Source organism: Embiotoca jacksoni, unplaced genomic scaffold (assembly GCF_022577435.1).
Source record: "Embiotoca jacksoni isolate LCO1_2020_lvr unplaced genomic scaffold, fEmbJac1.0.p SCAF_12, whole genome shotgun sequence".
NCBI classification, from domain to species: domain Eukaryota; kingdom Metazoa; phylum Chordata; class Actinopteri; family Embiotocidae; genus Embiotoca; species Embiotoca jacksoni.
The window spans coordinates 8,456,773-8,480,418 of NW_027185252.1; the positions used below are offsets into that span (position 1 = coordinate 8,456,773).

Below are 23,646 nucleotides of genomic sequence, written 5' to 3' on the forward strand. Positions count from 1 at the left end.
AAAAATAACTGAGGGAAACTGTGAATAACTGTGTGGGAAAGTAAAAAAAAAAAAAAAAAGAGTCAATATGATATGATTTGATAAACTTTACTGAAACCCAGTTGTGTGATGCAGAAAACTGGGATAATGAACAATGGAAGTGGAAACTAGGCCTTTTTTTGTGTACCTATTTGCTTTGTGTGACAGCTGAATGTCTGTTTGTTTATGTGGACTTCTTAGCTCTGCATGTCGGTTCACTGACAGCCTCCAACGACTGTGGTTGTATTTCTAAGAAATCTTTCTGCATGCATACTTTGCCAATAAATAAACTGGATTCGGGTCATATAAGATGAACAATGCCAGTTCTTTGAGGCTACAGTTTACCTAATGACAATCTCATGATCAATAAACATTTCCCTGGTATCTTTTTTGATGTCACTGTCACTTTGCAATGCTATGTGACAACTTAATTTCGCCTCTGATACGTGCCTGCTGGGTGGGGTTCCTTTTCTGCTGACGCCCCCCTATTGAGGATGATATGATGCTCTTGTGTTACTTGGTAATGTTTTGCATATGGCTCCAGGGCGAGGATCCAAACTCTTGAGTTGAATGGTGTTTTTGTTCAACATGGATCATCCCAGAAGAGAGTAAGAGTGCGCACGGTTGCCTCAAACAAGGCTGTCAAGATGTCCACGAAGGACCGACGCCAGCACACCCCACCAGGCAGCTGCTGCCTGCCAGGCTCCCATCTACAAATAATCTACTGTGGGAGGAGGTGTCAGTCTGTTCTGTCAGGGTATACAGTGTACATCCAGTCCTGAGTGAAAGGTTCAAAGCTATTACACAAAGAACTAGGTAGTAATAAGAATTTGAAAACTGTTTGTTATATAATAGTGTTTGAATTTAGGCCAATTCTGAAGCTTTATTCTGCCACTTCCATGCATGGATTACTGGACGGGCCTACTGGGCACGGGCTCATGGGTCCAAGAAGGACAGACAGAAAGTAATTTTTTGGAAAGGACTACACAAAGACATAAAGCTATCAGAGTAACTACACAGCTATGAAAGAAGGAAAACAATTATAAATAGATAGAAAACCACCAGAAAAGGCACAATATATTGTAAGAGATGCAAATGCAAACCAGAGATACAACTACGAAGAGATGTAATAGAATGCAAAACAACTACTAAGGGGTGCAAATTGATGAATAGAAGTTGCAAAACGGCTATAAAAAGATACAAAACAACTAAAATAAGATATAAAATGAATACAAATGCAAAATGACCACAAAATAAAGCCAAAAAAAACATACGACTACAAAGACACAGAAATGACTGCAAGATGTAAAGATACACCACAAAGAAATGTCAAACTAACATTAGAAAAGATTATATACAAGGAACTATTTACATCCTCAGTGTGCAGCAATATTAGGGAACTCTTGAGCAAAATTTGGGGAAAATATTTAGGTTTTTATGTTTTGTAGGGGATTTATTTTGCAATTACATTTTGGCAACCTTCCTTGGTCAATGATTAGTGGCATGCAGCTTTGATATTTCTGTAGGATACAAGGCATCATGTTTTATCATTTCACAGTGAAATACACTTCTACTTGCATTACAGAGCAGCCAATCAGTTTTTGACAGCTCAGCGATCAGGTGGCATGTCATACTCCATTAAGCATGACTGCGATAGCTACAGGGGCCATGTTATAAATTCGTAAGCGTTCGGTTCACACATGTTGATTTGATATTTTTTAGTGCATTTCAATTTCCCGTGACATATAAAATCAGTTTGACCATTTTTCATAGAAAATCAGGATTTAAAATGCCGCATAAAAAAGCCCAGTCATATGGCTTTACCCACTTTGCAAATTGCTTGCAGACAGTCAAGTTAACCGCAATCAGTTTGTATAAACAACACGAGAATATATCTCATGCTACCGAGCCAATACAGTGTCTCACAGCCCTGGCTGCCAATACAAGTTATGTAAATGCTAAGGTGACCAGGCAGATCCTGAGAGGTGCTTGCTGGGGAGCGGGGTGATCATGCCAGATCTGAACCTCTGAAGCCAGACACTTAAGAGATAAGTGTTCAACAAGTTGTTCCTTTACTTTAAAGGAAAAAGGGAAGGACATCGCTCGTTTGATGTGAGATTACACTGTCAGATTTGATTACTTGAATGTCTAGCAATGATCTAGGAATTAAAGCTTGCACTGAATAAAAAATAGTTCTAATTGAGTGCTGCTCGGATGCATAAAAAGTAAATTTTTCATGTTTTGTTTCAGTATTACAAAGAGAAAATGAAATGTGTTACAGACCCTGAAGCTCAATAATCAACCTTCATGGCATGAAAACTGAGGATGGCCTTGTTGTTTCTCAGCACCAGCATCACATAAAGCACGAGGCCTGGTGTTTCCTCCTGGCCATTGTGGCAACTCTGCTGCCAAGACCCATCATGTGTCAGAATTCAGCTCAACACAAGTTGCCAAGTACATGAACACTACTATGTAGAGTAAAGATGTTGGCATGCAACAAAGATAAACAAACAATCCTTTTACCCTGTGGTTAGAAGAGACACCACCCAGTTGTGGGACATCTCTGTATTACCTGATGAGTTTCATTAATTTCCTGTGGATGCTTTCTTGTGGTTTCAGTCAGGGCTTCAGGGGGTTTCTGCCACACAAAAAAAACAACAACAAAAAATCAGACACTGCTGCTGGAATATTATTTTTTCATCTACTGAGTTTCTTTTTATGAATATAAAGTAATGGCCCGTCAGAGGTAAGTCAACAGGTGGGGTGGAAAACCCCAACACCACGTGTTTTTATAGAGTGTAGTTCTGCAAAACAGGAATTTGGGGAAGAGGAGGATATAACATGAGTGGTGATAGAGATGAAAGTGCTAAACAGAAATTCAACTCAAATAACAGGCAGAAATAGAGGATTTCTGTTTAAGCAGGGAGTATGTATGTGCATTACAGGGGGATGAGAGTCCTTTAAGTGTCTATTAAGAAATAGACGATTTATTGCTCGTAACTACTTTTAAATTTGTCTCTTTGGTGACTACAGCGTTAATGGTCCTGGGAAGCCCCACCTCCACTACCACCTTTTATGTTAATTTCAGCGTGATCGCTGCACGGACTGAAGGCAGCCGCTGCGTGTTGGATCTGTTGTCTGCTGCTTAATGTCGATGAGGCTTCGGACAGACACAACCTGACGCTGAATCACTGTCGGGACTTGTTCCGTGAACGGCGTCGTGTCCGTATAATGTTGCCGCTGAGGACGCGCAGCTGAATGTGAACGCACATCCAGCCGGTAATTGAGAGAAGAGGTGAACGCACCTTGCATCCAGCCATGGGAGGTCAGATCACCAGAAATACCTTCTACGGTAAGAACATCTGGCTTCACGGGACAGGACACTATGTAGTGATTCTTTATTTTCCATAAATGCAGTGCTATTATAATAGACGATGTAATCGGGTTGTCAGCGTGCTTGTGCGGGCTCAAGTCAGGGTGCAGGAGAACTGTAGGCGCTCTGGCAGCCTGAAATAAATGAGAAGTGAAAGTCGCTGCTTTGGCCAAGTTTAAGCGCCGTTTGTTAGTCACGACTGGCTTAGAATAAAAAATGCATTGTGTTTTTCAACTTGATAAGCATCATAGCTATGCAAGTGTGTCTTTCTTGTTCTACTTCTACCTGAAGTTACAATTAAGAGACACCAATCAAGACGAATTGAACCAGGTTGTTGGAACTTTTTTTTTCCTCACCTGGCTTGTTATTCGTTTCTGTCTGTAGCCTTTTAGTTGAAAGGGAAACACTTACAGGCTTCATTAATGAGCACAAAATAGTTACATTCATGCTTGTGTCTTTGCTCTGATGTGAAATGGTCATGCATGTCATGAATAAAAATAGTCAACCCTGCTATTTTTAAGATCCACTTTACATTTTAGGTGCAGCTTACAGAAGCTTTCTGGCCAAATAGGGTTTGCTTTTCCTGATTCTTACTTGCAGCACAGCCATTGTTGAAAGGGATGAAAGTTGTATTAATTTGCTTTTCGACTGTGATAAATACACACAACATGCATGTATAACAAAACTTCTTTATGATATTGCAAATGAAATGTGCTGAAATGTGTGTGTGTTTGACTCATTCTTGTTTTATTACAAAATTCGTTTAACTAAGTTTTCACATGAAAAGTTGATGTAGTGTCTTGACTGTAGAGCTGCAACAATTAGTCAATCTTTAGAAATATGAACTATTTGGATAAATCATTTCAGTCAACTTTTACCAAACATGCAAAATGTTCACCGGTTCCAGGGTCTCACATGTGAGGCTTTTCTGAGGATTCTACATTTTATATTGAAAAACTTTGGGTTTTGAAATGTAGGTGAAACAGAGGGAAATTGTGATGGGCAGCTTGCACTATTTTCTGACATTTTATAAGCAAAAGATGAATTGATTAATCAAGAATAGTAATCATCAGATAAATTCGATTATAAGTTTTGCATGAATAATAATTCTTTGATGCCCTAATTGATGGTAATCATAGTATTTCATGATGTTTTCTTATGGGATGTAGTGATTTGATGAAATTGTCCATCAGTATTTACATCAGCAAAAATATATCGCAAGATCAAACCTACTGTATAATTAATTTTTTGCTTTGAGCTATTATGATGATGTTAAAAGACAAAGTACACAACCAGGCAACAGTAAGCATCTCATTTCCCAGATGGACGTGGGCCAATTTATACGATCCCTTTTCCCATTTCACCAGTGGCCCCTACCACTGATGTGGAATTGCTACAGACAGGGGTGCTGCTAGACATTTTTGGCCCTCTGACAAGAGCTCAGTCAGGGCCCCAGCAATGTAAACATCTATAATCCCTGTCGTGTGTTAAGGCCCCCCGTCCCGTTCAAGGGCACTTTCAACTCTCACTTCTCCCCATCTGGTGAATGTGCATGACTGTAATATTGACGTTCAGGCATCACAGTATGACGTGAGCAAAGACGTAAAACCATTTTTTAAGATGATTTGTCTTATGTGTTGAGTATAAGGACAGTTTATTAAGAATTAGTCCAGAATAGACAAAAGGCGACCAGCTCTTGTTTTGTTGTTCAACAAAATTTGTGTTTCAGTTTTGCTTTGCGTCATTTGCAACTACCTCTAGAATAAGCAGCACTGACGATTATTATTACTTGGCATTAATAAAGTAGCAAAGATGAATCAATTAGTAGAGCAACATTAAGTTAGCTATTTTGATCTCATTTTATTGTTTTGAGTCATTTAAAAATGCACAATTTGTTGTATCCAGCTTCTCAAATGTGAATGTTTTCTGATTGGTTTCATCCTCTATGACAGTAAACTGAATTTTTGTGGCTTTTGGACTGTTGGTTGGTCAAAATGATGATGTAGATGCCACCTTGGGGCTCTGTGGAGTTGTGATTGGCATTTTGCACAATCAGTCCAGCCCAAACTTCACATCACATTACACTGCCGTATACAGTAAACTCTAGGAGCTGTGCGTTCATACCTGTTGGCTCTGCACCTGGAGCTGTGGCAGATAGAGAAGTCTCTGCATTAAAGGACAGTGTGTAGGATTTAAGGTTGCTCTATTGGAAGAAATGGAATATAATATTCACAATTATGTTTTCATTTTTATATAGCCACCTGCAACTGAGAATCCTTGTGTTTTTGTGACCTTATATTGAGCCATACTTATCTATATGGAGAGCAAGTCCTCTTCCATGGAGTCACCATGTTTCTACAGCAGCCCAGAAAGGACAAACCTAACAATTGCTCAAAAGAGGGGCTATTCATTCTTTTTTTTTTTAGAGTTCTTTAATCACCTTAGATTTTCCTACAAAATTGGAAAGGAAGGGTGAGGCTGGTTGCAATCTGCAACCTCACCACGAGATGCCACTAAATCCTGCACACCGCTCCTTTATGTTTCTTCAGAGAAACAAAATAAAATTATCTTCAAAACCAATAATACCAAATAACTTTCAAAATAAAACTTATTTTTCAACAGATTCAAGTGATCACTATTGTGTACACTTTCATGCACCCAACAGGACAAAAGCCATTTATCTTGGTGACTTTTCCATGGAGAGCCCAAACTTTGTCCAGCCTCATAATACTATTATATACTTTAGTTTAAGTACAATACTGTGAAGATAACAGCTCACTGGGGAGGCCATGCACACACAGCATATTCTCTTACGAGGAAGATTATTTAAAACTTAAAAACTGTTTTAGAATCGCATTTGTTTACCCCTTATCGAAACCACACAAGCGATGACATATTTGCAAAAGCTAAAAACATAAACGTGGACTGTAGGATGCCTTTGAGTGTTTCTCTTGTGAGAGAGTGTCACCAATCCTTGTTACTAACGTCACACCACATTAGGGCCTCTGTGGAGACTTCTTGGTTTGACCGAGCCTCAGGATAAAACACGGAGGAGTGTAGGAGACCAGGTGACATTGGCCAGGACAACTCATTGTCTGTTAGTCCTTTCCAATTAATGACAGCAGTCCCATTGTGTGGCGGTGCATTCAGTAACATTATCCTTACTTAAGTTGCTTATCTAATATTTGTCATGGCACCTCTGTCAGATTGTGTGACCTTTTTAAATCCACTTTAACAGCCACTATGTCATCAGTACTTTTTAGCTTTAAACAGCTGCCATTTCTAGTTAAACAAAGAGGGTATTTTTTATTTATTCTTTTATTTACTTGTGTTTTTTTTCAAATACAGCCTCTGAAAGCTGTAAGCCCATCATCACAGGATGCAGAAATAGTGCTTCTCCTAAAAAAAAAAAAAAGTATTTCAATTCAATTTCACCTCAACAGAAATGACATTAATATAGAGAGAATGAAAGAATATATTGGATTCTGTGGTTAGATTGAAAATCAAGAGACAGACTGCACTGTCTGCAGAGGCCTGTGAGATGTTGCTTCTGTTTTCAGATCTCACAGGAAATACTCTATTCAGTCTCAGGCCTGGTGGCTGATGGAGTACAATAAAGTCATGCTTTGTTTTAGTGAAGACATCACGTCTGACATGACATCATGGATGCAATATGGTTGAAGGACTTTTGTTATGTCTTCATTTAAGACCATTGTTGTGCAAGGAGCACAATCCAACATTGTTCTGCAATGACAAGGGCATGTGAGGGGCTCAACAAATACACTGCACTGAGCCCAGAACACTTGGCAGAGCTTCTCTGATTGTTGTTTGAACTGGACAGAAAAAAAATCTGACAAAGTAAAGATGACCAGTTGAAATTATTTGTAACTGCCTTTTCTGCCTTTTTAGTTTAACCAGAAACAATTATAAACTTGACATCATGGCATCTATTATAACGATATCCACGGCTCAAACCTCTATCTCTGCCCTGAAAACAGAGCAGCAGTGATGTTATAGCAAGCCTGGCCTCAGAGGTCACATGATCACTTGTTTCTAATCCTGACAGTCTTAATTGATTTGTCTCCTGGGTGCATTATAAACCTCTTGACCCTCCAAGGTTAATCAAAGGGAAAGCAAGAATAGCCGTCTTTCAGCAATGGCTCTTCCACTCCACTTTTATCATGGACAAACACAAGCAGCTCCCACACAGTCTTCCAAGTTGAGGTGTGAAATTACAACCTGTTCTCAAGTATGAAGATGTGTTAATTAGGCTAAGGCGAGACACTGCAGGCAAAAGACATAGTTATTTCATGCACTGGTCAATTGTTAGATTTTGGGCTCTTTTGCTTGAGAAACATGTTTTCTTTTAGACTGCAGGCAGCTCGCAAATTGTAGCAGCAACCACCTGTCACTCAACGCTGCCACCCTCTTAATAATGCATAACTTTGAGACATAGTACAATTTATTGAGTTATATTAAATGTATCCCCTTACAGTTGTCATGAATGGGGAAATTAGCTTCAGAGGCTGTAACCATGTTTAATCCTGCGGTAAAGTTTGGCATTTTAACATTGAGCTCTATGGGGATTGGCTCGCTTTTGAAGCCTGCCTCAAATGGACATTTGAACAACTGCAACTTTTGGCATTTCCACAGTCTTAATTTTTCAGCCCCAAAGGTTGCTGCTTAGAAGAAGCTCATTTTTGGAAAATGTTTTTTAATTTGACAAAACACAGTTAAAGATGTTTTCTAAAAAAAAAAAAAAATGTTTCTTGTACTTTGAACCAGAAATTTCCACTTCAGTAATACAAACACCCAGCTGTTCAGTTTTACAACATTGCTAGTAGTATTTTTGTGATACAGAAAATCACAAGATGATATTTACTCATGTTATTAGCCAAATCAAAATAATTCTGCCTTAAATTTAACGAGAACCGAGAGACTGTGAGAAAACGCCGCCTCCGCTAAACCACAGTGACCTTGGTGTTGTGCTTTGAAGAGGAATGTGGAAACAAGAATGGGGAGTGTTCATCCAAATGAAAGGGAGTCATGGTGAAATCAAACTCACGATGACTTTAAACAAATCCTTTATCAGTGGGAAATCCCAAAAAGACAGATGTGATGTTAAATAAAATACTTTTTGGCTCCTTAATTAGGCACCGTAAGCTGGAACCATTATTCATATTGGGAAAAAAAATATAAAACCTCACTATGTACCTGAGGGTCTTATTTTGATACCGCTTCTGACCAACAAACCACAATACATTCCTTACATTTAGTTGCGGTGATTATGATTTTGTTTATCCTCTTTGTTTTTATCAGCGTGATAACACGGGTAGTGTGAACGTGACTCTTGGGCATAAAGATTGTGATTGATATGCACTCTTTAAAATAACATGTTAACAGCCAAGCCTCGCTGTTATTAGAATAGCTTTGAATATACCATATGAGCCAGCTGAAAATACACACATCAAGAACTCCTGTAAGATCCCAAAGGTTATTTTCTGCTGTGCTAATTGCAGTCTTGTTGTATGATCGCTCATCTTTTTTGTCCTTCATCCTCCTCCTCCTGCTTCTCTTCTACTTATTATTGAACAAATGTGTTCTAGCAGAGAGACAAACGAGAAACAAATGAAGAACAAATCAGTTTCGAATCTGGCCAGGTGTGGAATAAAAAAAAGTGTAAGGTGTTACTGGAAATAACCATTTACTAAAATTAGACCATTTTGAATGAACTTCTCTCAGCTGCATTATTCTCCTTAATTATGTAACCAAAGGAGCAATTCTGCCTTTGTGGGGTTTTTTTTTTGCATCCAAGGACATTTTGCTTGAAATTTAACTTGCACTTTGTTCACGTCTACAGCAGGCGTGTGGTTTTACTGTGCTACCTTGACAAGCTAGAAACAGAACCCAGTTATTAGATTATTTAAATGCTTCTCTACCAAATTGGACGTTACAGGAGCAGGTAAGATATGCAAGTGAAAATGACTTGTGACAGCAGGGCACAACCTCACGTTGTCAGTGTTTTTATTCAAGGTGAAGCCTGCTGTGGTACAGACCATCTAATACAATATTCTAATCCAGTGATTCTGTGGTATTCGTGTTCCACTGGTGGTATGTGAGGCTCCTCCTGGTGGCACACAGGAGCTTTGCAGTCCAACCAGCTCAAGTCCAACATTTTTTTTTAATTTTATTACAGACAACAGATATTACAAATACACATTGTCTTACAATGAAGGGAAAATTAGTTATTATGTCATTTGAATACTTTCAAAATAAAATTTGCCTGTGCTTTGCCACAATGTTTATACGTTAGCCTAATGTTGTCGGATTTAGACTCCGGAGTTGTTGATTTTTAGCATGTTGAACGAGTACACTTTTGAACTGGCTACAACGTCCATTTTATTGTAAATTGTTCCCAAACAAGAATTTACTGCTTCACACATGTTAACCGGACTTACCAACCACTTTACGTTTTCCACACAGATTCTCTTAACGGGCCGTTCCCTGCAACATCCCACCGATGCCACCACAAGTCCAGGCGCTGCCTGCCCATCCAGCCATGTGGAGGTTTGTCCTCCTTCCCTCTGCTCTTCCACCCCAGCACCAAGGGCTCGCAGATCGTCATGGACATGTCCCAGAGGACCGTCAAGAGACAGGCCAGCTTCTGCAACGCCATCACCTTCAGCAACAGACCTATCGCTGTGTACGAACAAGTTAGACTGAAGGTAAACAATACGCTGTTTGTGACCCAAAGAACTTGTACACAGGGGGAAAATGACTACAGGAGGTCAACTGAAAGAATTCCAGCATGATACGCTCTAAAAATCCATCGGTTAGAAATTAACCCAGTGCAATTATGAAAGTGCAATGAGCAAACATAATTATGCTGCCTCCAAAATTAGAGAATGACAAACGATAGTTCATCCATCATTTGATGTAAACAAAAACAAAAAAAACATTACAAAACCAGACATTGCATAAATTTATTGTAAACAGATGCCAAGATACTGCAGCATCAACATTTGCACATACTGTACTTTACATATTAGTATGTAGGAGTGGAGTCGTGAGAAGACAAAAATTGTGACTGATGAAAAGTAGTCCCTTTTCTCTGTCTCTCCTACTCATTCTATCAGTATTTTTTTATTTTTCTTCTCCCTCTGTGTCTACCTCCCTTCATCCCCCTTCTTTTCTCTCCTGTTTTGATTTTCTCTCTTTTCTCCCTCTGTTCTTGTGTGGGCCAAAGCAGCAGCAGCTTAGAACAAGTTTCCACTTCACCTATCAGGCCATCTATGTCTCGAAAGTGAGAGAGCAGGGCAAGCACTGCCATGTGAGGAATACTGTTATCTTGCACAGTAAATGCAAAGTAAATAGAGGTTCGAAATAAGACAAAAATCGTTTGCAGGTGATAAACATACCGAGGTAACTAGTCTTAGCATGGTTGTTTTTAGCCCTGCTAGCGGCTTGGCACTACGGGTGGGAATGGTGGTCTGTCAGTCCAGACTGAAATACCTCAGCAACTATTGGATGGAATGCGGTGGAATTTGGTACACACATTGAAGTGCATCTTGGTGACCCCTTAGGGTTTCATCTAGTGCCATCAGCAGGTCAAAAATGCACTGTGCAAGACTCTCGACATTCTCATCAGTCTCGGTAGTGCTTTGTGTTTGCGAATTAGCAGATGTTAGGCGCAATTATGATTTACACTTGGCAAACATCAGCGTCTTAGCATGCTGAAGTTAGCATTTAGCGCAAAACCCAACTATTCTACAATGCAGCCCCATATGGGCCGCATGCATGACTGAAGACTCCGAAGTCCAACTATGACAGGATTATTATTCACTGTGCTCCACTGTAATTTAACTCAGAAGTCAAATGATACACGTAGGTAATTGCAGCTGTAATTATTAGAGGGGTAGGGGTGAAAAATGACCTGCATATGAGCTCTGGACGGGAAAATTAATCACAGAGCAGTACAGGTAATGTTGACATCACTGCACCTGTACAGAAATAAACCCAGTCCAAACTGGGTTTAGCTTATAGGTCACGTTAAAGGAGAAAATGTCAAGATTTATCTCAGTATGATTATTTTCATCAATTTACAATACATGTTTTCCAGATCACAAAAAAGCAGTGCTGCTGGAGCGGCGCTCTGCGCCTTGGTTTTACATCCAAAAACCCATCAAGGATCAACCCAGACACTTTGCCCAAGTATGCCTGCCCCGACTTGGTCTCCCAGAGTGGGTTCTGGGCAAAAGCCTTGCCAGAGGAGCTCTCCAATGAAGGAAACGTCATCTCCTTTTGGGTGGATAAGAAAGGCCGGGTGTTCTACCGAATCAACGACTCCAGCCCCATGCTGTTCTTCAGCGGTGTACAAGTCGCCGAACCTCTCTGGGCTCTCATAGATGTCTACGGCCTAACCAGGGGGGTCCAGCTGCTAGGTGAGTCATGGAATCAAAGACAGGTCGTTTTGGAGAAAAAGGTGACTTTGAATTATGTTCTAATTTTTGGCTTTTTTTTTTCGTTGATCAACTGATTTTTAACCATCGGTCTGTCAGTCCAGACTGAAATAGCTCAACAACAATTGAATGGACTTTCATTATATTTGGTACAACCATTCATCACCATCAGAAACTAAATCCTGAGAACTTTGGTGATCTCGTGATGTTTCATCTATAGCCATAATAGGTCTGAATTGTAATTTTCCCATGTGTCGTCCGAACCAATGACATTCCTATCAGTTATAGCTGTACTATACTGTTTTTGGAGCTAAAAATATTGCCCTATTAAACACATTAAACATGCTGAGCTAAGATGTTAAACATTGTAAACACCACACTGCTAAAAACAGGCTAGAATTTAGCTCGCTGTGCCTAAGTAAATCCTCAGAGCCGATAGCATGGCTGGAAACCACTGGAAACCATCCCGCATCTTGTGTTTTTTCAGTGTGAGTGATTAAAAGGTGATGTTCTATACAGCTGCACTAGTTTTCCCATATCCACCAAATCGCTCAGTGGAAAAAGATGGTGGGAGATTAGGTAGATTGTATAGTTACCACGGTTGTTAGTATCAAAGAAATTTCCCTAAAGGGGGAACTTCAAAATGTCTGAAATCCATTCCAACAAGTCTGTGCTGTTCTAAAGGGTCATTACATCAAAGAAATTAGAAGCAAACAGGTCCTCCCCAATTATTAACAGCAGATTTTAAAAGAACTGAGCCATCTGAACTATGTTTGGATTGTAGATTGAGATGCATTTATGAAACACATCATGCCTTGTAAATAGCTCTCACCAATCTTTGAAAACAATACAAAACAATGCAAAATAGATAAACAGGAATCCTTGTGGATGCCTCAGTATTTATTTATAACCATTTCCAAGAAATGCACCTCCTCTCTCCAAAGAATAGAGGCTGTCAGCACTGTTAATAAAAATAGAAGAGGCTCCCATATTGTGCAGATAGTGCCATTTAACCTCATTTCTTGCGGTGTGGTTGACAGCGAGAAGCGTACTATCTCGTGATGGGCTGTTTGGTATCCAGCGCCAAAGTGCGACTATCTGGGGTTCACTGGCCTCATGGTGCTGACCAGCACATAGCTCTTGTCGAAGAACAAGAGCGGTGTGTTGGTCATCCCAAGAGGACAGACAAGAGGAGGGATGATGTCAGGTAATGACATGTCTGGGGTGTTTTTCCAAGACAACCACACCAGTGGAAAGTCTCACTCTTTGGATCCAAGTCTGAATTTGACTTCATTTGACGTGTGATCACCTTGCAGTCTCCCCTAACTCCCATTCACATATGAGACTCAAATTCACTGATTGGTATAGTATGATAACAGAATTTTTCCATTTCACAATTACAACCAGGATTTTATGGAGAGGGTAGTTGTACTTTATGCAATCTTTGCCTGTGAATGAGGCCAGCAGCCCTAAATCCCACTGTTTCTACTCTAGTTTTCCCACATCGATCACTTTTATCCCCACATTGATGGCTTAAACCGAAAAGCTTCAGCCCTCAGTCAGCTGAAGGATCACTTGGCTATCAGCTTTCCTCTATAGCCGGAGAGCGTCACTACTCGAGAGCATGGTATATCTCAAAGGCCCGGTATTGTCTCGGGAGTTGGCTTCAGTTCAGCAAACACTTAGTCTCTGAAATATGGGCGGGCACATCAAAGTCTAGTGTTGTGAACTGGCACGTATTTTCCTTTAACAGAAGGGTGCATTTTGATTCTTAATGATGCTTGAACTCGGGTCTGGAATTAATGCTACACCAGCTGATAAACCGAGCCAAATTTCACCTGTTGTGAGCTTATTATCACACAATCTGCCCAGGTGGGAAATATAGATCTGCAGCAGTTTTTACTCTTCTTTTTTTAACAGGAGACAAATGGAGCATGGAGCTGTGAATAGGCTCTGTGGAGTGTGGAGAATGGCATGGTTAGGTGACCTTGATTTGGCTTTTGAGATAAATGCACCCCGCAATAAACTATAACAAAGAAAAAGATGTGATAAATTTGTTGTACTATGCATTGCTGAGTCAGTGAGATTGTGTGTTTCAAGAGCCCTATGTCATTCTATAGTTGCCCCAAGCTGCTAGCCTGAAGCAGAAATGAGGCGCAGGCTACAGAGTTCTGGTATCCTCACTTCTCTCTAACGTCTTGATTTCTTAAAATGTTCAAACTTGAGAGAGTCGTCAAACCCAAACAACACTGATTCAAGTAACATCGCTTGAGGCGATGTATCAGTTTTCAAGCAGCTCTCTCAGCCACAGATGATTTCATTAACCTTTTTCACGTGTGTAGTAGTACTCTTCAACACCTGTAAGCACACTTCTATGGGCAAAATTGGTTAAATTTTGCTTTCAAGGCTGCATTACAAACAGTCGATGTTTGGTTTGAAAGAAGTGGGAATTTACCAGAAAGGTGGGGTCCAATGAAAGATGGTATTTAGTTGCATTATGGGAATAATAGGATTTAACATTTCTGGAGTTTGAACCTTCCTAGGGACGGAAAGTCAGGACTGCTGCTTTGATAATAACCTGTCTTTTTGCTAACGTCTCTTCTGAATTCCCCTTTGAGCCTATGTGAAGAAAATGTGCGAGTTGTGATAACAGATTTCCACTTCCTCACAACTTTTAATAGTTGTTCCTGTAAGCTGAACCATTCTTGTGCTAGGACTTAATTCTATAAAACCAGTCTGCACTCACTTTTATTTTAACACATATAGTGAGTCTGATCTCACCCGTTATGTCAAAAGCATTCTTGTCTTTAATATTTAATGCACTAATTAATCAAGTGTCCCTGCTCACATGTTAGTGCACAATCAGCATAGTCTCACAATGCTTGTGTCATTGTTAATCTGATAACATTTTGTGGTGGTTTAAAAATGTCTTTAAAATCCTGAACACATAATGAAGTTGCATAATTGTGTGAATTCTATACAATATGTTTTTCATTCAGTAGCAGTGACCTACTCTGTAGGGCTGCAGTCAAAAGTTTGTTGGTTTTTTTAGCCCATGGATTATCTGCATCAAACACATGCTCCACAGGATTTTCAGACCGCTGTGTCCATTTGATCTTTTACAACCTTACATGCTGTATTAAGGGATTCATCAAAGCTGCTACCCATCATCGCCTTTTCACTTGTGCGGTCTCTCTATGCAGCCATACTGCCAAACAGTTTTACTGCTATCAGGTCTTATTCTGATGTTTAAGGATCTTTTCAAGTGCAGTGTTGTTTCCTCTCTAAGCTGTTATCAAGGGACTGCAGTTCAGTAGCTAGCCACCCATGCAAGGAGTCAAAGGTGATCCTGAGATCAGTGAGACTGCTTGAAAGCTGAGATGGTGTTGCGTAAGGGAGGAAGCTAAATTAATCTGCTGAAATCAAACTGAGCCTCGGGGGTTGTCCAGACCAACAATGCTGCCCATGCAATTTAAGAAAGATCTGTTACATCACCACACTTGTCCTACTCACGCAGCTATCAATAAAGACTAATGTGCCTGGCTTGGTTTTGCACAGAACGGACTGTTCTGTTGAGGATGTGCCGCACTAGGCTGAGACACATTAGCTCTCAGAGGGGCTTACAAAAGGTTTCCTCAACTGTATAATATGTCTCAAGCTACAGTTTTTTAAAGCTCAATTTGTCAACTGTGTTTTTACAAATGTCTCTGTTTATCATATTTTCCTGAGCAGTATCATAAAAAGCCTGAATGGCTTGAGATGCAACTAAAGTTTGAAAGGTTAGTTTTCTCTTCTTACTTGTTAACTTTTCAGAATTTGAGTTTTATCAAGTTGCTTGTGGTAGAAATCAGGTCATAAAAGACTTGCAAGTGTTTTCAGTTTTAATTCCCCGCAGTAAAACACGTATGGGAAAGGTATACCTTTCTGCAGGCAAAAACATAATGGGGGAATCAGTGATCCCTTTACACATGTACGACTGCAGTCTTAACAGTGTGTTTGTTTATGGGACGAATCCCGAGAGACCACGCAGCATCCTCTGTTTTGTGCAGGTATGATGGATTTCTTCCAAGTTAGATAAGCCGCGCGAGTCAAAGGCATCTTTTGATGGATGCAAGATGCTCTACTGGGGGTTTGTTTACTAGAGATAGATGAGTCACTTAATCACTGACAGTATGGTAGTGATCCGTGAGCCCGGCGTCAGCTAACATCATCTGCAACCTGTCTCGCCAGTCATTAGAGAAGAATCCAAAATGGCTGCCAGACTGTCAAGAGGCTGCGTACCTCTCCGGTGATTAAGAGGCAGGGGTTGACATCAATCATCTCAGTACACTGCATTGCGATGCATTTGTTCTGTAGAGCATCATGCTGAGGAAAACCTCCTGCTGTATGATTTTCATGCTTACTAACATCCTGAGGGACCTTGCTTACATCTCCACCTCACGGGACTGACGGAAGTGACATTCAATCGGCCTCGCTTAACAAATATGTAATGGATTTCCATCACATTTTGTACAGCCAATTGAAGTATTCAGAGCATGAATCCTGATTTCTTCTGTGGTGCATTCAGTTTTCATCTGGTACAACCAGCAGACCAAAGATCGGGTGATCTCAACATCTACTAGATATATTAGCACCAGATTTTATAAATTCACAGCTCTCAAATTAAGACTTTGGTGATCCCCTGACTATTTCTGTAGCAACAGGGTGAAATGTTGCAACTTGTGGATGGATTTCCAAGGAAAATACAAATTAAGTGAATTGAAGACACAAGTGCTGACTGACGGGGAGGAGGAATCTGTAATCACTGTTAATTGGCAAGTGCCTCTTCTGCTGCTTAATTTAGAGGAACCAAGAAAAGGAAGTGCCCCTCATCCACTGACAATCCTGACAAATGTGTTTTGCAAAAAATGTCAAAACCCTGCATCTTCATACAGTTGCTGCTACTGCTTGATTCTAGCCGATGTGAGTGTCCACCGGGTCCATGAGCCACTTGTAGCGTAACGTATCGTTTTTAGGCAACGGGTCTGTTTCTGCTGGGGATTTCGATATCTGTTGCGTATGAAATTCACTTCTCAATGTATATAAAGTAAATGCCTGTAACTTATCAATTGCTTCATTTTGGATTCATCTTTCAGTTCTTTTCTCATAACTGATTAATTGTTTAATCTATAAAATGTCTGTAAAGAAAGCAGAAATTTCTTTAAAACTAGAACAGGGTAATATTTGGCATTTCTATATAAATCTGAAAATCAACAAAAACTGTTGTCAATGGTTGTTTGAACGACTAATCCGTTAGTCAGACATACACTACAGAGTCATAGAGCCACTAGCACGACTCTAAACTCCTAGCCCTGTTTTAAATTCATTGGTGCACATTTTCATTTTCAGTATTTTATCATTTTCTTGGAACACATTATGTGTTCTTGTCATCGCGTGAATCTCATGTTACTCAGATGGAAACAGAAACTGTTAGCAGTAGAGAATTGCCACACCTTTGACTCGTACCTGTTTTGCGAGCAGATAAAAGGATGGCGTGTAAATGTTGAAAAGCTAAGTGGTACACAAACATGTCGAGTTGCCTAAACCTGATTGTGCGGTGCTTTTCCTTTCTTTGTGTTTATTTTTGTCTGTGTACGTGCCACATATTCATGCTCGCTTGCTACAGATCTCACTTATTGTTTCACTTGTCAACATAGAGTATGTGGCGTTTGACAGGGTTTGATTTGTGGATTAATAGGTTTTAAATATAGAGACAGATCTGATAGATGTGGTCTGAAACGAGGGGCCAGTTACGTAGCGTTAGGTCAGCGTGATAGCATTACTGATAAAAATGGCTCTGTATAAAAAGATAGCCAGCGTGTGTGCTTGTAAAAGTATTAAAGTATACAAGTAGAACTTTAAATCCTGTTTTATGCTTCTTTGAGTTTATTATACCGTGTAAATGTGGTTCTTACCTGTTTCTACAGGGCTTCATAAGAGAGCAGAGCCAAACTGTTCATTTAATTTAGATTGATAAGGACACGCGATAGGCCTGAGGGGTCTGATTACCCTGAAGTACTGCAAATGGATGTTGTACTAATACACTGTATTTGTGTTCTGCTGCTTGCAGCCAAATCCTCCAAAAACAATAAACTGGAAATTCAGCATGGTAATAACAATATGCAAAGTAATCTGTCAAAAGTCCGTTTCCAGCCAAAGGCAAACAGCAGACAGTGAGAGAGAAATGTTAAATGTCTCCATATTATAAACATTTAGTAATTTCCTTCAGCTGAATTCTTTTGGCAGAATTAGACTGAAATCATGAATCATTCTACAGACTGTCGCTCTTTTCCCTCTCTTGCTCCCTCTTTTCTTCGACCTTCTCTCTCTGTACGATGATAAAACTAATAAATCATATGGAAAATCATCTTTTTCAGGAGATTGGACATTTAAACTTGATTATAGTCGCGTTACAATTTCGGAAGACTGTGGACCCTGTCCCAATTTCTCCTCTTATGGAAATTACTGAAGCCTGCAACTTCTGTTCAAGTCAAGAGAACCAGTTAGGCCCATGCTGATACCTTTTTTGGATAAAAGTCCTAAGGCTGTGGTAACCATGTCCATTTATAAATTGGTACAATGTCCTTCCTCCCGCCTTTGTCTTACCCACCATGTTTGAAGTTGTAACTCAGCATTCAGTCAATCACAAATCCCCAGTACAGCACTAACATGCTAGCTTTATGGGATGAATATAAACATTTTGTTTTATTTAAAATACTTAGTACTTATACATTAATTCAGGAAAAAACACGACATGATGCATACTGCATAAGCTACAATCTTCCTCAGTATTGTATTTGGAATTGCAAATGTTTTGAATGCTAAATGTGATGTTTTCAGATTTGAATTGTTGATAGTAGTTTACTCTTGATTGGCATCTGCAGGTGCACACTTGGCACTGTACCCTGATAGTACAGGTGCGTAATTATGATGCATGAGTCATCTTTTTTGTTTCATAACTGCCAAAACGAATAACTATGAAGGCCAGAGTGTATTACTTGCACTACATATATTGTGTGGAACTGTGATGAAGATTTGAAGATTGTGATGAAGTTGTGAATTGTGATGAAGATTATGACCTAGATAACCTCAAATTCAGTGTCATATACAATCATTTTAAAGATGTAAAAAATAAATACAATCTGAAGGCTGAAGATATTAAGGTTCATGGATATGTAGTGCATGAAATAAAAATAACACTGTCTGTAGCACATTGGCTGTAATCAACATGAGAAAAAAGTGGTAAGAAGGAAACCATGGTAACGGTGTCTCTGAGGCTGGTGTGAGGGAAGAGCAGAGGAAGACGCCAAGAAATGACGAGCAAAAAATGAACAAGAGATTTACAGATTCATTGGAAAAAATGATCTCTACCATCAAAAAAAAAAAAATACCTTGACTAAAGCCACAGTACAAATTGGCCATACTGTTACTTGCCTTTGGGGTAATCACAAGCGATGTGATTGAAGGGGCCTGAAGAGCTGAAGTATAGCTGCAGTCAGGAGTCAAAACAGAAACAGACAAGCTGGATTCACTGGCCTCAAGACACACACTATGTAAGAGTATTACACAACATCATGGCCCATTATGACTCCCCATTTCCTAGACAATTTTATTTCTTACAGTATATATTCACTCTCTTGAAGACACAGTGAAATGATTACGTAAATGTATCCAATCAACAGTGATTACGGGTGTTTTGCCAATGCTGCACTTCAACACTAGGGATGGGTAGCAGAGCAACATTATATAGTTCACACTACACAATTATAGCTCTGATTTTCCACTCGAGATATCAGGCAGGGAAAATATCTAGACCTATTGCGGAGTCCGAATCCTGTAGTGTGAAAAGTGTTGTGACGCGCAAAGAAAGCAGCAATGTTACTTCTCACGTGTGTTCTCGTGACAAAACATAGTTCAACGTGTCTAAATCCCTCCTGGTGAAAGATCCATCCTGCAAAGTGTGACCCCTGCTGTCGCTCATAACCACAACAACTTCAAGATTCAGCAAGATTCATGATTACAAGACAGAATAGTTCTGTAGTGTAAACAGTACAGTGACTTAGAAAGTCATGTAGTGTGTGCTCGGCATTAAGTTTGCATTTCGTTGAGGTGTAATTTATTTACACACCTTAATATTACGTCTGATTTAACATGTAAGTGAGGTGTGATTGGACACCAACAGTGTACAGCTCTGTATTTAAAGCCACTTTTCAGTGTTTTTACCCCTGATTATAACTGAAGTAAAGTAATTCTGTCAGACAGGTGGCTAGAATAAAATAAGTGGTCTGTTATAAAGTAAAATATTGGAGGACTGTCCTTTGACCTAACATCTGCCAGCATCTACACGTTGGGATTTGAGTCCCATGTATTTATGAGAGCTCTGTTTCTAGTGATGTCAGGGTTTGGAATTTATTTGATTTGTTGAACCAAAATAAATGGCGCTGGACAGGCTATTGTGCCTCAGCTGGGATTTAATCGGCCCAGATGGAATCGAACAGATTTGCAGGAAATCAAAATAGAAATCGTAATGGAGCCTGTCAGGTTTGGATCCTGGGAGCTGGGCTGTACAGAGGGAAGCCTTCAGAGAGGAGGCTAATCACTTTCAGATGACCAGAGTCTGGTCCCATTGAAGATGTGAATGTGTACTTTATGTTCTGTGTATTAATGTGCAAATGGGTCCATCTGTGAAGTTTTCACAGAGGTTCGTTTGACCAAAACAATGAGATGAATCTATAATTGGAGAAATGTGTTTCAGATGGCGATCAGGTTGAGATGCCTTGTCAATCACTTGTAGGACAAGACATACAGGGTGGCTCAAAGTGCATGCAGAGACACTTGAGTTAAGTCAAGTTCAGGAGTGGCCTTGGAGAAATTGTTGCCTTGAAGTACAGAGCGTCACTTTCACCGCTGCCATTTATCACCTTCACGTGTCCCCTTTTCTTTCCCCGACGACGGTCATAAATTCTTCTGGCACTAAACCAGAAACTTCACATGTAACTCATGTTACACATGGCGTCACAGACACTCAAACTGTCACCCATCTATCGATATCGTAGCACTCTCGCTTCACTGTCAGACTTTCCTCCAGAGCTTATTCCCTTTTTTTTTTTCCTTTGATAAGCCAGAGCCCATCCCTCTCCTTTTTGGGACAGACATATAGCCCCCCCCTGAACCGTCTCGCTCATGACAGATGACTTCAGTCACTTGTTGTAGACAGATCCCTGGATAGCCCCTCTACGCATGCATACTCAGGGCAAATCCCCAAACACATGCACACAATTGGTGCAGCTGACCTTGTATAGAGGTTGCAGCTTCATTTAAACTCCCCAATTCCTCTTAATCCTGTCCCACAGGGCAAAGGAATAAACGGAAACCTCTCCTGTCTATTCAGCACTGTGCCAATTGTCTGACTGAGAGCTCCTCACGACCAAAAAAAAGGCCTGGGACACAAAATGATTTGGATCGAAAACATTAGTACCCTGACCCATGTAGATCTGTCAAATATGCATTTGAAGATGAGGTGGAGCTCTGTTTGTTTTGGCATTAGTCCATTAACGGGTGCTCAATACAGTTTTCAGTTATAACTTGGACACACTTTTCTCCAAAATCATATTTGCGTTCCAGAAACTGGTTTTTCCAGACGGTGTGAAGACTTCCTCTCTGTGACGGCTGGGGCTTGTTTGAATCATTGAATCAGCAACAGGTACAGGGATGTTTATCTGCGTGTGAACCACTTGTTTCTGTTGTTTTGGCATCGGTGTGTTCTTACTTCCTTGAAGCCAAAAAATTCCTCCATAATGTTCAGCAAGAGTTGAGCAAGTGTGATTACTGATTTTTATTTTTATTTTTTTCTCATAGCTACAATGATAATATAACAAGCCAAAGCCAAGGGGTCAGCCATTGACCCTGCAGTGTCAGTCTGGTATGTGTTCCTTCATTTAAATAGCGCTTTTTCTCCTGAGACTGAGGAGCTGGAGCTGTTCAAAGACCACTTAATGTTATGAGGGCAGTTTAAGCCATGCACTTAATCACATCACTATTGTGTTTTGTGCCTGAGAAAAAATAAGTGATTCAGATTTGCTATTCAAAAGCTTGAAGGACATGAACTCCAACATTTCAAAGTAGAATATAATTATCATTATGCTCCGTGCATGCTATTAAATAACGACTGGTGCATTGCCAAATGTTAAAACTCAAAAAGTCTGTTACGCTAATCGGCAGTAAATTTTCGATGGGTGCCATGTCTAATTGTCTGACCTAACTCAGAGGACAAAAGACATGACTGCACCTGTGTGTGCGTGCGTGCGTGCGCGTGTGCTGCTGGTATGTCTTAAGTCAGTGTTTTCTAACTTTTTGCTGTAAGAACTATTTCATATAAATCTCTGACTTTTAGCTAAAAATTTGATTTAACTTACACTCACAATCGTTCCATATACCCCCTGGCAACAACAGAAGTACCTCCTGGGCCACACGTAACCATGCTATGAATGTTGGTGGACACAACATAGGACAAAGAAGATTAATACAGTGTATTGTGTGTTTCAAGCTGTATAATCTCAGTGTGACTGGAGGATTTTTATTTTTGTAAAATGTTTTATATGTGAAATTCTATCCCAGACTCTTTTGAGACTAAACCCAGGAAGAGGTCATACATATTTATTTGGCTCACGTCTTTATCGTTCTTTGTTTTGTCTTCTTTTATCTGTTATATATCTCTTCTTTTTTTTTCTCAATAGGTTGAAACTTCTTTGGAATGTTACTATTCCCCTCACAGCTTGTTTTGACTGCTGCGCCACTCTCAAAAACAGAAACTGTGAACTGCAGGACGCCGTAATAGCATGAATAGAAACTATCTCTTGTATCCCAAAGTCGGCTAACTTTGCCTTGAAGATGATAAGGCTGCTAATAATACGAGCCCCATGCCTGGTTGTGGACACTCTTGACTGAGGAAGTAATTAAGTTCAAGCAGTTTATCAGTGGCTGACCGGAGATGTGCTGTCTTTGTGTGATAAAGAGGAGCTGGCGAGGTATGCCCTTTCTCTCAAGTCTCCACTCCACCCTAGTTTTCATCCCATCTTCCCCTGTCTCCTTCTCCGTCCACTTCTCAAAGGGGAAGCCCAAAGCAGGTCGGGGCTGAGAGCCATCATGTCACTCATCCGTCAGCTCCCCCCCCCCCCCCCCCCCCCCCCCCACGCTCTCCTCAGATGTCCAATCAGGCTAATTTTAGCTTGTTTTAGAGGGTCGTGTTAAATTTGGCAGTGTCCCTAAGCGTGCCACGATGCAGATCTGTTTGTACTGACTGTATGCTTGAAAAGCACGCTCGCTTTCTGTTTTCTTTTTTGCAGCGATGTTCCCATGTGGCTTTTACTTTACAGTGGGCAGAATTAGCATAGGAAAGGCTATTTGTGAAGAGGTTACGCAACATGAGAAGACACGCGAAGCAGTTTTTAAAATGCCTTTCCCTTTCAATGATCGGAAAGAAGCCGAATTTGGCATCCAGACACATAACTGAAAATGTTAAGTGTTCAGAGGTACATTCAATCACTGCTGCTGAGACAGTTTATATGTAAACACCCAGGACTCGCAGCGGCTCATTACATCTGTTGGTACACTGGTTGAATCCTTGACAGACTGAATGTAAACTGGCTTCACTGACATGTAGCCTTTTTAAATATACAACCTTCAGGTTTAATGGCTTATAGTAGTTGTGTTAACACTCCATGCACACTTACAATTTACAATAGAGATAAGAAATGA

General features: G+C 40.1%; 1 protein-coding gene across 1 annotated transcript in view; it reads left to right on the forward strand.

Moving 5' to 3' along the window:
* The first annotated feature begins 3,120 nt into the window (after nt 1–3,120).
* Nucleotides 3,121–23,646, forward strand: part of LOC138195288 (E3 ubiquitin-protein ligase NEURL1-like) — a 33,063-nt gene continuing 12,537 nt past the window's right edge. The window contains 3 exon segments of the mRNA XM_069144572.1: nt 3,121–3,370; nt 9,875–10,116; nt 11,511–11,832. Coding sequence (XP_069000673.1) covers nt 3,337–3,370; nt 9,875–10,116; nt 11,511–11,832 — 598 coding nt within the window. The 5' untranslated portion in view covers nt 3,121–3,336.